The following is a 14784-nucleotide window of genomic DNA, read 5'->3' as shown; positions in this document are numbered from 1 at the left end:
TGCGCCGTGATCCGGTCCCTCCGTGCAGTCCCCACCGCGGGGCACCGGGGGCATTTGGCTCTTCCCCCCTTCCTCTGTTGGGGTGACACCTCCGTCTCCGGGAGGGGCGTGGGGAACGTGGGGATGGCTGGTGTTGGTCCTTCCTAAGGAGAGCAGCCAACACCCAGCTCGGCTCACTGGCTCTGCCACCCATGGGGCACCGGCAGCCTCGATGCCTCGTGGCTCCACTGCCCCAAAAATAGGACTGGGGACCCTCTGAGTCTTGGGGAGACTTGTCAGGGTGCCCCGGACCACTGTGGCCATGCACAGGGTGATGGGCGGGTCATGGTCCAGCCCTGCTGGCCCCGGTGGGATGCGGGATGCTGGATGCAGGATGCAGGCACCGGCTGCAGGCAGCAGCCGTGCGGGGAGTTACATAAACTCCCCATCTGGCAGCCGAGCCCAGCCAGGGAAGGGCGCCGTGGCCCTGCGCCCGCTGCTATTCCCAGCTCGCTCTGCCGCCCGGGACTGCTGCCACAGCCTTCTTCCTTGTGAGAGGGGGTGAATGCGGGCAGCAAGTGAGGCAATGCCACAGCACCCCCATCTCCTGCCCTACCAGAGGGGCGGTGAGACTGGAGGGGGTCTGTGTCACTGGCTCTGTCCTGGGGGGAGGGCCCTGGGCAGGGCAGGTTTCCCCCAAGGCAGGTTGGTGCTTACTGTGTCAGTTTAATGATTTCTAATGAGCAATTACCTCTAGTCAGTCCCCTAATTTCTGAATATCAATAAAGTTAATTAAACTCTGCATGTGCATTTCCCGGTGTCTTAGAAGTAGGGATACCCTGGGAGGTGCTTAGGTTTTTCTAGGGCTGGGACCCATGGAGTCCTGTCCACACTGTGCCCCCTGTCACGTAGTGGGAGCTGCCTGTGGGCCCCAGCTCCCTGTCCCCCATCAGGCAGGGCTTCCACAGAGCACCCCAATTTCCAGGCAGCACCACCATGCTCAGTGTTACTGTGGCCTTGGCTTGGCATTGATGGGCTGGTGCATGATGGGGATGAGCCATGGGTCTGGAGGACACAGGCATAGGGGATTTTGGACCCCTCAGTCAGGCTGGGGGTTTGGTGATGCCCTCTGAGTGATGGCAATGCAGGGTCTGATCCTGCATCTCTCCTCCCCCAGCCATGGGGCAGCACCAGCCCCTGGTGCTCACAGGGATTTTCCCCAGCAGAGAGTGGGTTCTGGCCCCCTCAGCACTGTTGCAGCCAGGTGGTATGGTGCCAGGCAAGTCTCCATTCACCCTGCCCCACTGCAGCCCCTCTTCTCAGCTCTCCAAAGCCATGGCAGACCGGACATTTTTTGAGGGGGTCATCTTAGCCACACTGAAGGGAGCTCCTTGTAATTTGGGGTCCTGGCAGCTTGGGGGTAATGAGAAGCAGTGCGGGTTGTGGCAAGGGGCAAGGCCTGGCTGTGCCCCCTTGAGCTGTGCTACAGCATCCAACATCAGCCAGATGCACCGTGGGGAAGATGTATTATGGGGACATGGTGTCTCTGGGGATGTGGGTGCAGGCTGGGGTCTCGGTGTGAGGAAGGGGCTGGGGGAGGAGGCAGGCGTCTGCTACAGTAATTAACGGCGTGTGTGCCCGTGCCCTGCATGCCTCGGAGGAGTTCGTCACCGCCACGCTACCGTGCCGACAGGCCAGGATTATCTGGATAATGCTCTTAAGCCAGAGAGCGGGAGGGCAGGGCTGTCCCGCGGGGATGTGGGGCGCAGGTTGAGCCAACCACCCCCAGCATCCCCTGGGAGCCTGATTGCCGCAGGGATCGTCTGTGGGTTTGCGGTGGTGGGAATGAATTCAGCACAGGGTGCTGTGCCAGCCAGGGCTGCCAGGCACAGCCAGGGCAGCAGGAATGTGGGGGAAAATGGGGTGCAAAGAAGCTTGGGCAAGGACGTGACAAGGGCACCCCCAGGCCTGGTGCGGAGCAGTGGGGAGATGCCCCCCCTGTGCTGCCAGTGGGACCCCCAGGCTGGCATGGGGCTCTCTAGGGCTGTTTCCCCATATGGAGCCCCATGCCAGGGTGGGGGTTGGGGCTGACCCTGACTGAGGGGTCCCCCAGGAGCACCGACAGCCCCCGGGGGAAGTGGATGAAGTTGTGTCTCCAGTGGCTCTGACGGGAGAGGATAATTTCGCTTCCAATCAATTCTTTAAATGCGCACAATTGAAAGATTGCCTCTGAAAGCTGCCTATAACCAGGGAGGTAATGGATTCCCTCCAGTCGCAGGAAGGGAGCTCGGGAACAGCAGCATCCCTTCCTCCTGCTGCCAGGTAGATGGGGTGAACCAGAGGACCAGCACTGCTCCCACCACAACCATCCTTGGATGGGTGAAGAGGCTGCCTGGACCTGCCAGAGGCAACTGGGGATGCCTCTATCTGCCTGGCTTACTGCCAGCCTGCCCTGTGCTGAGACCTGGCACCGCTCATCACATCTTCTGAGGTGCCAGGGGGGTCCCACTGGCCAAGGCTGAGGATGCCCTCGATCCCCAGCCTGCAGGAGAAGCATCAGGAGCCAGTCCGCACGCTCGCTGTGCCAGTAGAAATTATTACATATATAATTTAAATGCAGTAACGAGCTGTGCTGAAGGGATCAAATATTAATCAGCTGCAAGAACGCTGCTCTGACCCTGTGAAAATGGAGAGAGGTGCTTGAAATGCCAGATCAGCCGATGCTGGGCGATGTGTGGGGTGATGTTCAGGCAGGGTGGGCTCCGGTGGTCCCCAGCTGGCCTGGGAGATGGCAGCAAGGGGGAATGTGGCCATGGCATCAGCCCCTGGTGGCTTCTAGAAACGGATGGTTCATCCTATAGGAAGAGCGGTGATGGGGCAGGGTGTGGGGTTGGCTGGAAGGGAGCCGGTGCTGGAGGCAGCTGGGATGCTGGTTCCAGCGGGAGCAGGCGGCGATGGGAGGGAACGGTGTCTGCGAGAAGGATGACATGGCTGAGCAGCCCAACGCAGAGCCCGACAAGCAGCTCTCGCTCGCCTCCCGCAACCGATTTCAATTACTGTCGCTGGCAGCGGGCAGGGAAGGGGAGATAGGAGCTGGGAGGGCAGCGTGGCTCTGCTCTCCCTGCCTGATTCCCACCCGTGCTGGGCAGGCACCTCCAGGACCCAGGAGTGCTCCGAGAGCTGGGTGCTCCTCTGTCACGCAGCGGGGTGAGCTGTGATGGATGCTGGGGGGATCCAGAGCTTGCACCGAGCCCAATGGAGGACTGCTGTCCACACCGTGGGCACTAAGGGGTGGCATAGCAGTGAGGTCTCTGTCACAGGGGATCCTGATGCAGAGCTGGAGGGGCTGATCAGCACAGAGAGGGGGGACGTGGCACCACACAGCGCTTGGGTCCGAAATAGCAGCAGACATACAATTTATCCCCGCTGCTGCCGTGCAGGGAAATTGCTGTACAAACCCATTAGCTCCACAGGGAGAGCGGGGAACTGGGATTACATGGGCCGTGGGTGACGGGGAGGGGATGAGGGCACCACTGGCATCCGCCGGGTGGGGAGGGAGGAAAGCCCCAGGGACGGGCACCCTGGTGCTCGCCGTGCTCTGCCCTCATGCCCACCCGGTGTCGGTGACGCTCGGGGTGTTCGGTGTGTCAGCCGGCGCTCGGCCGCCGCGATGCTCCAGGGAACCGGTTGCGGTGACGTGACATGTGTCAGCGGGTAAATGACTGTTCAATTCAAGGAGAATCGCAAAACATACAAGGTCAAACGCTTCCCCACCAGCGCTGCCATGAATATTAAAGCAGAGCTCCTCTGGTAGCTGCCAGGGCTGGCGGCCATACTCACTGGCAGTGTCCCCGGCCACCGGGACACCCCTTGGGCCGCCTCCCCAGCTGCTCTAACAGTCTCAGCTTGGCCATGGGCATCTGGGGTCACTGGTAGTGCCAGGATGGAGGTGGTCACAGGGCGGCAGGACATGGATGCCAGCATAGGTGCCAAAGGCATTCCCAGCTCACCAAGCTGGGTGCCAGTGGTTTGGCTGCATGGCAGTGGTGCCAGCTGGATGTCAGGGGAGCTGGCTGCACAGCCCTGCCTGTGCCCACCCACCCCTCAAGCCATCTGTGTGCTCCTGCCTGTGCACACCCATCCCTGCCTGCACCCTTACACTGCCCGCCCACGCCTGCCTGCATCCCGATGCTGCCTGTATTCCCATGCTGCCTACACCTGCCCACCCACCACCTGCACCCACCTGTATTCCCTGCCTGCTCCTGCCCACATTGCCTTCCTGCTGAAAGCAAGCCTTGCTCCCTGCTAGGGGTCTGCAGAGACACCAGGATGGGACAGATGGGGATCTGGCATCAACAGTGCACGTTCCATCTCCTGCGCCTGCTTTGGGATCTGGGAGCAGTTCAGGGGGCTGGGGGCTGTGGGTGACGGAGTGTGGAGGCCGTGGGTGGGGGAGCGTGGCATTGGCTGCCTGACAGCTCATTAATCACGGCTGCCGGCCCTGGCCATGGGGGTAAAGCCAGATTGGATTTTAAATTGGAAAATAAACCTGGAATCCTGTGAGGCCCTCCCCACTGTGCCCAAGATGCCTCCTGCCTGCCCACTCCTACAGAAGGGGAAACTGAGGCAAGGAACACTACCATGCCATGGCACTGTGATGCTCCTGGGGCCACCAAGGGCCCTGTCCTGTCCCCTCCCTGAGCTGGGCACTCTGTTATTGCTTTCTTGGCGGGCAGCATCGATCGGTGCTCCCCAGGCGGCCGCGTGCCGCCTTATTTATTTATTTGTGACAGCAGGCAGCATCGATTCCCGTTGGGGGGGCAGCCGCCCGCCACAGCCGGATTAGTCTCTGGCATCTCCCGGCTGCCGTTAATAAACTCCCGCCCAGCAAAGCCAATGTGAGGGATTAGGACCCTGTCCTGGCTGCAGCCATGGGCACGTGGCAGCCGTGCCCAGGGACACTGGCAGGCACATGGCCAGTGGGGACCTGACAACCCCTTTGCAAGGGTCTGTGCCCACTCTGAGCTCTGGAGGGTCCCTGTGGGTGCCAGGGGCTGGAGGGGTGGCTGATGGATAGCTGGTCCCATGTCAGAGGTCCCTGGTCACCTTGGGGGCGTGGGAGGGACATAGTTGTGGCACTGGAGATAAGCTGCTTAGAGACATCTGTGGAGGTGGAGGCTCTAATCCTGTAGTGTTCACGAGGCATGAGTGGCAGCAGCTGGGCATCCGGTGCCTTCCCACAGTGGGCTGAGCATCCTGCATCCCTTGAGGGTCAAGACAATCCTGGGTCCTGAGCATTCCCTGGTGCCAGGACCATCTCATGGTACCCAGAGCAATCCACGAAGCCCAGGGCAGTGTCTGGTGCCTACACACTCCCCAGGCCAGGGTGCACAGTGTCCGGATAGGACCTGCTTTAGGATCCTTGCTGTGGGGTCTGGCCTCACCCAGTAGCCTCAATGGGGACCACTGTGACTCCCAGCACTCCAGTCAGGTGAGATGCCCATGGGTAGGGGCGTCCAGGAAGGTGAGATGGGCATCTCTACCCCAGCCTTCACTGTGTGGGGCAGCCGTGGCAGCGCGGGGCCCAGCCCTGAGCACTAATCTGCTATTAAAGCCTAGTGGAGATTTTGGCGCCCTTCAGCATAAACTCATTAACTTTTATGTTCAAATAAATGGATCCTATTAAAATATAATTCTGGCCTTGCTGGGGGGCAAGTGAACCTTTCAGAACCGGTGTGGGCAGGTGTTCACTTCCCTGCTGTGCCCAGGGCATTATCACCATCCCAGGGCCATGGCAGTGGGGGAGTGGGGACACAGGGTGGGTGGCAGGGGGGTGTGAGGACGCCTCCCAGCATCCAGCGTCTCCCCACCACGCTGCACACCCAAGATAATGTCTCTTAATAGTCCCTTAAAAGCAGCAGTAGCAGAGTAATTAATCTTCGCGGGGCCCTGCCCTGCTACGGATCGGGATAATTACCCGGTAATTGGCAGTATCGTGTCATCAGTGCCTGTGCACGGCAGCGAGACGTGCCCATGAGCTGCTGTGGCCTCGTGCCCCGCATCAGGCCTCAGAGGGATGCTGGGTACCACTTTGGCATCCCCCCTGCTGCAGCACGGAGGGGCTGGGGAGCCGCGCCTGGGGAGAGGGGACAGTGCTGTGCCGGATCCAGGAGGGGGAGATGCTGGGTGACTCATTAGGGCTGATGAAATTCCCATTTAATTTTTGGTCTGAAGGCTGTAAGCGGCTGGGCTGGGCACGCTGCAGGTTTGCTCATGGACTAATGCTCGGGAAGGGACATGGGGCTGTGGTGGGGGGATCCCTGTGGCTGTGGGTGAGAGGTGGGAAGCGCAGGTGGAGGTGGTCCCCTGCAGATTGACTTTGCTCAGAGACAGCATGGCTGGAGAGAAGTTGTCACAGACTCATTGCACTGGTGGCCTGGAGCAGGGTCCCAGGCTCCAGTGACATTCCTTGTCCAGCTGGTCATGGCAGTCATGTTAATCACCTGTGTGCCTGCACCACAGGGATGTGGGGTCCTGGGGGGCCCTTGGCACAGTATTGGCCACCTCTGTATAGAAGGACAATCTGTGACTAGGAACGCCAACCCCAAGGCTGTCCCCGGAAGAGCTGGCTCATGGCAGGGGTGGGCACCCCTTCACGTGGTACAAGCTGCAGCTGTGCATTAATTAGCCAGGGCTTAATTGCCAGGACTGCCCCAGTGAAGGGTATGCTGGGAGAAGGTTGGCGGGGTCCCACTGCATGTGCTCGATGTACTTGCTTGCCATCCTGATTTTGAAGGAATATTGGTGTGCAGGAAAGCATTAAACCTCAGAGAGGCACTGGCCTGCGGTCAAAGATTAGTTCGTGGGGAAATGTTGATCCCTGGTGCAGCATCAGTTCCTAGTACAGCACAGGTCTGTCCTGGTACTGCCCCAGCATCATTCCCCAGTGAGGTATCTGTCCCCAGAGCTGCATCCATACCTGACACAGCATCAGTCCATGGCCAAGGGTTGGTCCCAGGTGCCACATCGAGCACACTGTTGGTCCATGCTGAAGCATCAGTCCCTAGTTCATCACCAGTTCCCTGTTCCCTGTCAGTCCCCAGTACAGCTTCACTCCACCTGTTCCCAGCATCCCATGTTCTTTCTTTCCTCCAGGTTTCAACGGGCTGGCGAGGAAGACCGGGGAGAGCGCAGAAGTTGAGCCGACAGCACTGCCCACCCCGGCGGAGCGGGAGACAGAGGCTCACTTTGTGAGCACAGCGCCCACACTGAAGATCCTCAACCACCACCCACTGCTGGAGGACCTGCTGCATGAAGCCTTCCTGAAGAAGGACTACCTGGCCCAGGCACCATTCCTGCCTGCTGGTGCTGGCCCCCTCCTCCCCTCTGGTGCCATCCAGCCGGCCCCTGGCCCCCCAGCCCCCAAGCCCTCACCTCACACCCCTGCCCTGCCCCGGCCTGCCTTCCCCACTGACCCACTGACCACGCCAGCAGGGCGCTCCGGGCCATGGGGGGAGGCGTGGGGGGCTGTGCCAGATGCTGACCCCTCATGGTCCCCCCCTGGGATGTCAGAGTCAGGCACTGCATCCCCCAGCCAGGCACCCACCACTGCCGGCACATCCCTGGCACCCCGCACCAGGGCTGCTGTGGTGCCTGGGGATGAGGAGGGAACCACAACCACCTCCACCATCACCACCACCACTGTCACCACACTGCAGGGGCCAGGTGAGTACTGGGGAGAAAGTTGGGGGGAACTGGGGTGAAGTGGGACTGAGCCGGGATCTTGTTTGCCACTAGCTCCCTGTAACCGGACGCTGGCGGGTCCTGAGGGTTGGTTGCTGTCCCCGGAGCCAGCTGGTGTCCCCTATGATGGCAGCCTGGACTGCACCTACACCATCTCTGTTTACCCTGGCTATGGCGTGGAGCTCAAGGTGAGTTGAGGTGGGACAGGGTGCCAAGTGCCTGCAGACAAGTGTGGGATGTCCCCTGCTCCCTGCCGTGGCTGTGTGGCTGTGCAGGGTGCAGCAAGCACATGGCCTTGTCCATGTCCTTGTTCCCACTCCTGTGTCCCTAAGCCAGCAGAGTGGCTCAGGGCATTGCCCATCCTCAGGCTCCAGCGCAGAAATGTGGGTGCATGAGTTGATGGGATGCCCCAGGATGCTCCGTGCCCACCAGCTGCCGTGGCTGGCACCCATCACAAAGAAGTGCTGTGAGATTTAATTAACGAAGCCCTGATGGAGAAGGTGTAAGCAATGCCGGCAGGTGCCGTGCTGTGGTGCAGAGCCAGGAATGCCCAGAGCCCATCTGCCAGGAGCAGAGGCTGACAGCAAATCCTGCTGTGCTGAGGGCACATGCTACTGCCGTCATGGCATGTGGCCATGTGTCCCTGTCTCTGCTGGACCCACTGCTGAAGGTACCGCGGGGCAGTGCCGTGGCTTGCTGAAAGCTGGTGGTGAGCCAAAGGCAGCATCTCCACCATAAGCCTCACTCCAGCCCACACTCACCAGTGCTGCTGCTCCTTACCATGCAGCACAGCTTAATTAAGATCATTAATAGCAAATTGCTCCGAGGGGCTGGAACACACACACACCTGGCTGTGGACGAGGCTGTCGGTGTGGGTCTGGCTGTGTCATGGTGCTCTGGCAGGGCTGCTGGCTGGTCCCAGCCTCTCTTGGCATGGGGGATGATTTATGGTGCTGCTAACCATGTTTGAAAGGTGCTGCCCCGTGTAGACAAGCTCCAGTGCACTATCGACCATGGAGAAGCCACTCAAGGACCAGCTCCGAGCTGGATGTGGGGTGATGCTGTGGTGGTGACACTTGTGTCCCCTGCAGGTGGAGAACATCAGCCTGGCAGAGGGGGAGACGCTGACAGTGGAGAGTGCAGGGGGCCTGGAGCCCATCCTCCTGGCCAACGAGTCCTTCCTGCTGCGGGGCCAGGTCATCCGCAGCCCAGCCAACCTCCTCACCCTCCGCTTCCAGAGTCCCCGGCCCCCCAGCCCTGGATCCTACCACTTTCACTACCAAGGTATAGGAACACAGACTCCCCTGTACCCCCTGGGGGCCTTCCCTACTGACATGGTACTAACTTGGAGTGTGGTCATGCACCACGAGTTTATCTGTGCCGCTGGCAGGTTTAAGGGGGCGCTGACCGGGTGAAGAATGCTCACCGAGAGTTAATTGGTGTGAGCAATTACAGGCTCATTTGGCATAATTCCTGGCAGCCATAGCACCATGTCACCCAGTCCTGCAGCACCCAGGCATTTTGGGGGGCGCTGGGGAGGTGGGTGCTGGGATCTGGAGGGGTATGTTGCCCCCCTGCCCTTGGTAACATCACCACCTGCCCCCAGCCTACCTGCTGAGCTGCCCCTTCCCGGCACGGCCGGCTTTCGGGGAGGTCTCCGTCAGCAGCCTGCACCCCGGTGGGGACGCCCGCTTCCGCTGCACCACGGGGTACCAGCTGCAGGGTGCCCGCCGGCTGCTCTGCCGCAACGCCACCCGCCCCTTCTGGAGCGCCCGTGAGCCCCTCTGCCTCGGTAAGCACCGGCACCGTGGGGACACGGCACAGCCAGCACGGCACAGTTGGCCACTGATGGTCCCTCTCCCACAGCCGCGTGCGGCGGGGTAGTCCGGAACACCACAGTGGGACGCATTGTCTCGCCCGGCTTCCCTGGGAACTACAGCAACAACCTGACATGCCACTGGCTACTGGAGGCGCCCGATGGCCACCGCCTGCACCTCCACTTTGAGAAGGTGTCACTGGCAGAGGACGATGACAGGTTTGACCCTGGAGCTGGGGGCTTGAGGGGTGGGGGCACTCTGGGGCAGCCCCGCACAGGGCTGTGTTCAAGGATGAGTGTTGTTGGCCATATTCAAGGATGGGGGATGCTGGTCATGCCTGTGGATGGGTATCACTGACCATATCCCGGGATGGAATCCATCAGCCACGACCAGGGATGGATACCATTGGTCATATTCAAAGATGGCTGTAGTTGGCCAGGTGTGGCCACTGTTGGCCATTGGCCACAGTCAAGGACGGGTGCTGTTGGCCATACTCAAGGACGATACCACTGGCCATGCCCAAGGGCGGGTGTTATTCACCATGCCCAAGGATGGTGCTGTTGGCCATGGCCACCACAGCACCCTGCCCCTGTCATGCCTTGGCAGGCTCATCATCCGCAATGGCAACAACGTGGAGGCACCACCAGTGTACGACTCCTACGAAGTGGAATACCTGCCCATCGAGGGGCTGCTTAGCACTGGGCGCCACTTCTTCGTGGAGCTCACCACTGACAGCAGCGGGGCTGCTGCGGGCATGGCACTGCGCTATGAGGGTATGGGGCCGGGGCGTAGGGGGGCACCCAAACATCCCTCTGCCTGCCTGGCCCCTGCAGACCTTTGCTCCTGTGCCCACAGCCTTCGAGCAGGGGCATTGCTATGAGCCCTTCGTCAAGTATGGGAACTTCACTGCCAGCGACCCCCGGTACCCCGTGGGCACCACAGTGGAGTTCAGCTGTGACCCTGGCTACACGCTGGAGCAGGGCTCCACCATCATCGAGTGCGTCGACCCCAGTGACCCCCAGTGGAACGAGACAGAACCAGCTTGCCGTGGTGGGTGGGACTGGGGGGTCAGGGGGGCTGAAGCTGGAGGTTTGGTGGGTGTCAGGGTTGGAGGGTGCCATGGGTGCTGGGGGTTGCTGTTGACGCTGGAGCTGAGGATGGGACATGAGAGATGCTGGAGCCACAGTGTTGTTGCTGGAGCTGAGGGACATGGTGGGAGCTGGAGACAATGGGAATGGTGGGTGCTGGAGCTGGGATCCTAGAGTGGGTGCTGGAGACAGGGATGAGCTACAATGGGTGCTGGAACCACCATATCATGGCACGTGCTTGAGCTGGAGCCAGTGGGGATGGTAGATGCTGGACTAGGTCCTGGGTACTGGGTGGAGGGTGCTGTGGTGGGTGCCCCGTGGTGGTGCCAAGCCCGGTGTCTTCCCACAGCGGTGTGCAGCGGGGAGCTGACAGACACAGCTGGTGTGGTGCTGTCACCCAACTGGCCAGAGGCGTATGGCAAGGGCCAGGACTGCATCTGGGGGCTGCACGTAGAGGAGGACAAGCGCATCATGCTGGATGTCCGCGTGTGAGTGTGGGGATGGCCTGGGATGGGGATGGTGGGATGGGGGGGTCCATGCACCTCCCGCCCTCATGGCCCTGATGCCCCAGGCTGCGGCTCGGCTCAGGGGACATGCTGACCTTCTACGATGGGGACGACCTGACGGCGCGAATCCTGGGCCAGTACACGGGTGCCCGCGGACGCTTCAAGCTTTATGCCTCCACCGCTGATGTCACCGTCCAGTTCCAGTCTGACCCCGGTGCCGGCCCCTTCGCCTATCGACAGGGCTTTGTCATCCACTTTTCTGGTGAGCCCCACTGGCAGAATAGTCACGAGTGTCCCTGCTGTTCCCGCTGCCCTGCTCACCCCTCCATCCCCACAGAGGTCCCCCGCAACGACACCTGCCCCGAGCTGCCAGAAATTGCCAATGGCTGGAAGACGTCCTCGCAGCCGGAGCTTCTCCATGGCACTGTGGTCACCTTCCATTGCTACCCCGGCTTCCAGCTGACCGGCACTGACCTCCTGATGTGCCACTGGGACCTGACATGGAGCGGTGACCTGCCCTCCTGCGAGCGGGGTGAGTGGCCTGCCAGTGTCCCCCTGCCCTGCAGTGTGTCCCCGGCCACTGTCACCACTGGTCAATCCCTCCTGCAGTGACAACCTGCCGGGACCCTGGGGATGCCGAGCACAGCCGCAGGGTGGTCTCCAACCCTAAATTCCCTGTGGGAGCCACCGTGCAGTACGTCTGTGACAAAGGCTATGTCCTGGCGGGTGCTGGGACTCTCACCTGCCATGACCGTGCCGCGGGGGGGGCCCAAGTGGAGTGACCGTCTCCCCAAGTGCATCCGTGAGTTGGGTACCCCCGCCCTGGGCATGTCACCCAAGCTGATGGCGAGCGCTGATGCCACCATACCACTGCCCTGCAGCAGAGACATACGAGCCCTGCCACAACCCCGGTGTGCCAGCGGGCGGGAGGCAGAACCCAGAGCGGCGGCTGTACCCGGCAGGAGCCACCTTACACTTCTCCTGCACCGCTGGCCGGGCGCTGCTGGGCGAAGGCAGCCTGCGCTGCCTGCCTGGGCACCCCTCGCGCTGGAGCGGCCCCCCTCCCATCTGCAAGGCAGGTGAGAGGACCCCCACACACACCCCAGCACCCTGCTGGCACTGCTTGGCATCCCACTTCTCACTCCACTCTTTCTTTCTTTCTTTCTTTCTTTCACCCTCTGCAGCCTCTTATGATGAGTTTTACAGCAACCGCAATCTGGATGGTAAGGGCAAGGGGGTGTTGGGGTGCCGGGGTGCAGAGGGGCACCCAGGGTGCAGCTGTTGTGGGGTGTCCCTTCAGTGAGCCCCCAACTTTCCCGCACAGCCGTAGCCAAGGCCGTGCCCTCAGGGACGGCACTGGAGGGCACCAACGTTGCCATCGCTGTCTTCCTGCCCGTGCTGGTGGTGGCCCTGCTCATCGGGGGCATTTATCTCTACTTCTCCAAGTGAGTGGCCCACTGGCCCCTGTCGCCCCGTGGGGTACTCATGGCCCCCCTGCTGCCTGCCCCAGCTGCCCTCTCTCCCCACAGGCTCCAGGGGAAGCCGGCCCTGCAGCTGCCCCTTGCTGGCTCCCACCCCTACGACCATATCACCGTGGAGTCAGCTTTTGACAATCCCACCTATGAGACAGGAGTAAGTACTGGCCCCCACGCCCCTCGACTGGGGCTGGGCACCCTAGGGACCCCACATCTCACAGGCACCTGGGTCAGGGGGTGTGCATGGAGTGGGGCAGGTGTGGGATGGGGTCTTGTGTTCCAGGGACAGTGCATTAGATAGGACATCCATCCAGGGATCACACATGGGATGGGACAACCATCCCAGGACCATTTACAGGATGGACATCAATCTAGGAACCACACATGGGGTGGGACGTGCATCCAGAGAACACATATCAGCTGGGATGTCCATCCAGGGACCATGCACAGAGACAACACATGGGATGGAATGCCTATCCAGGGGCTGTTCACAGGATGGGATGTCCATCTAGGCACCACACATCAGTCTGGGATATCCAGCTGGGATATCCATTAAGGGCCCATGTACAGTACATCAGCTGGAACATTCATCCCAGGGACTATGCATTAGATTGGACATCCATCCAGGAGCTACACACAGGATTGAGTATCTGTCCAGGGACCACACATGGGATGGTACCTGCATCCCCAGGGCCATCTGTGGTCTGGGATGTGCCCCCAGGTCCCTATGGGGTGGGAGATGCCCTGTCCCCACCCAAGGCACCCCTTCACGCTGCCGAGTGTCCAACCCCTTGCAGTCTGTTTTCTTTGCAGGACACGAGGGAGTATGAGGTGTCCATCTAGGCGTGGGCAGTGTGGAGCTGGGCACCGCAGCCACCCCTCCCGGGCCCCCCCGTGCCCACCGGCCCCCGGCACGGGCCGGGAACACCTCTCCCAAGGAGACTCAAGCCGAGCGCTTGGCGGGACCCACCTGGGCACCGGCCACCCCCCTGCCACCTCATGCCCACCCAGACCCCTGTGGGGTCTGTCCGAGCCCCACTGTCACCCAGCCCCCCACACCGGGCTCATGGGGGGCTGAGCCAGTGGGGGTCCCTGGACCCCATCCTGCCCCCCCCCCCCCGAGCCAGTGGGGGCCCCGCCCCCCCATTCGGCCCCCCCGGGCCCCCCCCTCCCCCCGGCCCCCCCCCGCAGGGGCACAGCAGCCCCCCCAGCCCCCGCGATGGAGGAGGGACCCAGGCAGGGGGAGCAGCGCTGTGGGGACCTCCAGGTAAGGGCTCCCCGGGGCTGCAGCGGGGAGGGGATAAAGCCCCGGGGGGTGGGCGAGAGGCTTGGGTGGCCATGTGGGTACCATGTGGGTGCCCCCCCACCCTCGCCCCCCCTCGCCGCCCCCAGTAAAGGGCTGGTCCCCCCGCACCCCCGTGTCTCCCACCGCCGCCACGCAGGGACGTGTCCCCCCCGTGCCCCCCAGCATGCTGCGTGTGCTCCCGGCCCCCCGCTTGCTTCGCCCTCCCGGGGGGGTCCCCTCCGCCACCGGCGCGTCCTCCCCCGCGCGTCCCGGGGGTGACGGGGTGGGCAGGGGCACCGGGCATGGCTATGCCCCCCCACCCCACCGTCGCGTCCCGCCCGGGCTGGTGACCCCGGCCCCCGGTCTGGAGGGGACACCGCCCCCCTCCCCATCTTTTGGTTGTTTCATTAATAAAAAAACCTGGTGTTTTAGAAGAAGCGATGGGAGTCTTCTTCAGCGGGGCCGGTTAGCCCCCACTGGGGGTGCACCCTCACCCCCCTAGGACCCCGATGACACCTCGAGCCCCCGTGCTCCCCTAAAGAGGGGGCGCTGCCGCTTTAAGGGGCGTGGCCTCTGTCTGGGTGACGTCACGCAGGGAAACCGCGCCCCCTGCTCCCCCGCCCGCCGCGCGCAGGGCGCCCCCTGCCGGCGCTGGCGCGCTCCCCGCCTTGCGTCGTTACGTCACCGGCGTCCGCGCGCTACCCCCCCAACACCCCGCCCTACTCCCGCCCTGGAACGTGACGGCAGCCACGCGCCTGCGCGAGAAAGGGGCGGAGCCAGGCGGGAAAAGCAGGCGGAGCCAGGAGGGGAAAAGGGTGGAGCCAGACTGGGCGAAGAGAGGCTTCGCGCCTGCGCGGTGGCGCCGCGTGAGTCGCGTTCCGTCTCCCCCCC

General features: G+C 62.3%; 1 protein-coding gene across 1 annotated transcript in view; it reads left to right on the top strand.

Moving 5' to 3' along the window:
• SEZ6 (seizure related 6 homolog) overlaps positions 1 to 14330 on the top strand; it is a 15062-nt gene extending 732 nt beyond the window's left edge. Inside the window, 17 exon segments of the mRNA XM_027660154.1 lie at positions 7135 to 7704; positions 7777 to 7910; positions 8814 to 9006; positions 9329 to 9514; positions 9589 to 9757; positions 10146 to 10312; positions 10395 to 10589; positions 10977 to 11115; positions 11199 to 11395; positions 11471 to 11665; positions 11743 to 11894; positions 11896 to 11935; positions 12015 to 12212; positions 12318 to 12356; positions 12458 to 12578; positions 12663 to 12765; positions 13422 to 14330. Coding sequence (XP_027515955.1) covers positions 7135 to 7704; positions 7777 to 7910; positions 8814 to 9006; positions 9329 to 9514; positions 9589 to 9757; positions 10146 to 10312; positions 10395 to 10589; positions 10977 to 11115; positions 11199 to 11395; positions 11471 to 11665; positions 11743 to 11894; positions 11896 to 11935; positions 12015 to 12212; positions 12318 to 12356; positions 12458 to 12578; positions 12663 to 12765; positions 13422 to 13451 — 2828 coding nt within the window. The 3' untranslated portion in view covers positions 13452 to 14330.
• The last annotated feature ends 454 nt before the right edge of the window (positions 14331 to 14784 follow it).

This window comes from Corapipo altera, unplaced genomic scaffold (genome assembly GCF_003945725.1).
Source record: "Corapipo altera isolate COAL_440 unplaced genomic scaffold, ASM394572v1 271, whole genome shotgun sequence".
Lineage (NCBI taxonomy): Eukaryota > Metazoa > Chordata > Aves > Passeriformes > Pipridae > Corapipo > Corapipo altera.
Note: the sequence above shows the minus strand (reverse complement) of the source record. Positions and strands in the feature narration are given on the sequence as shown.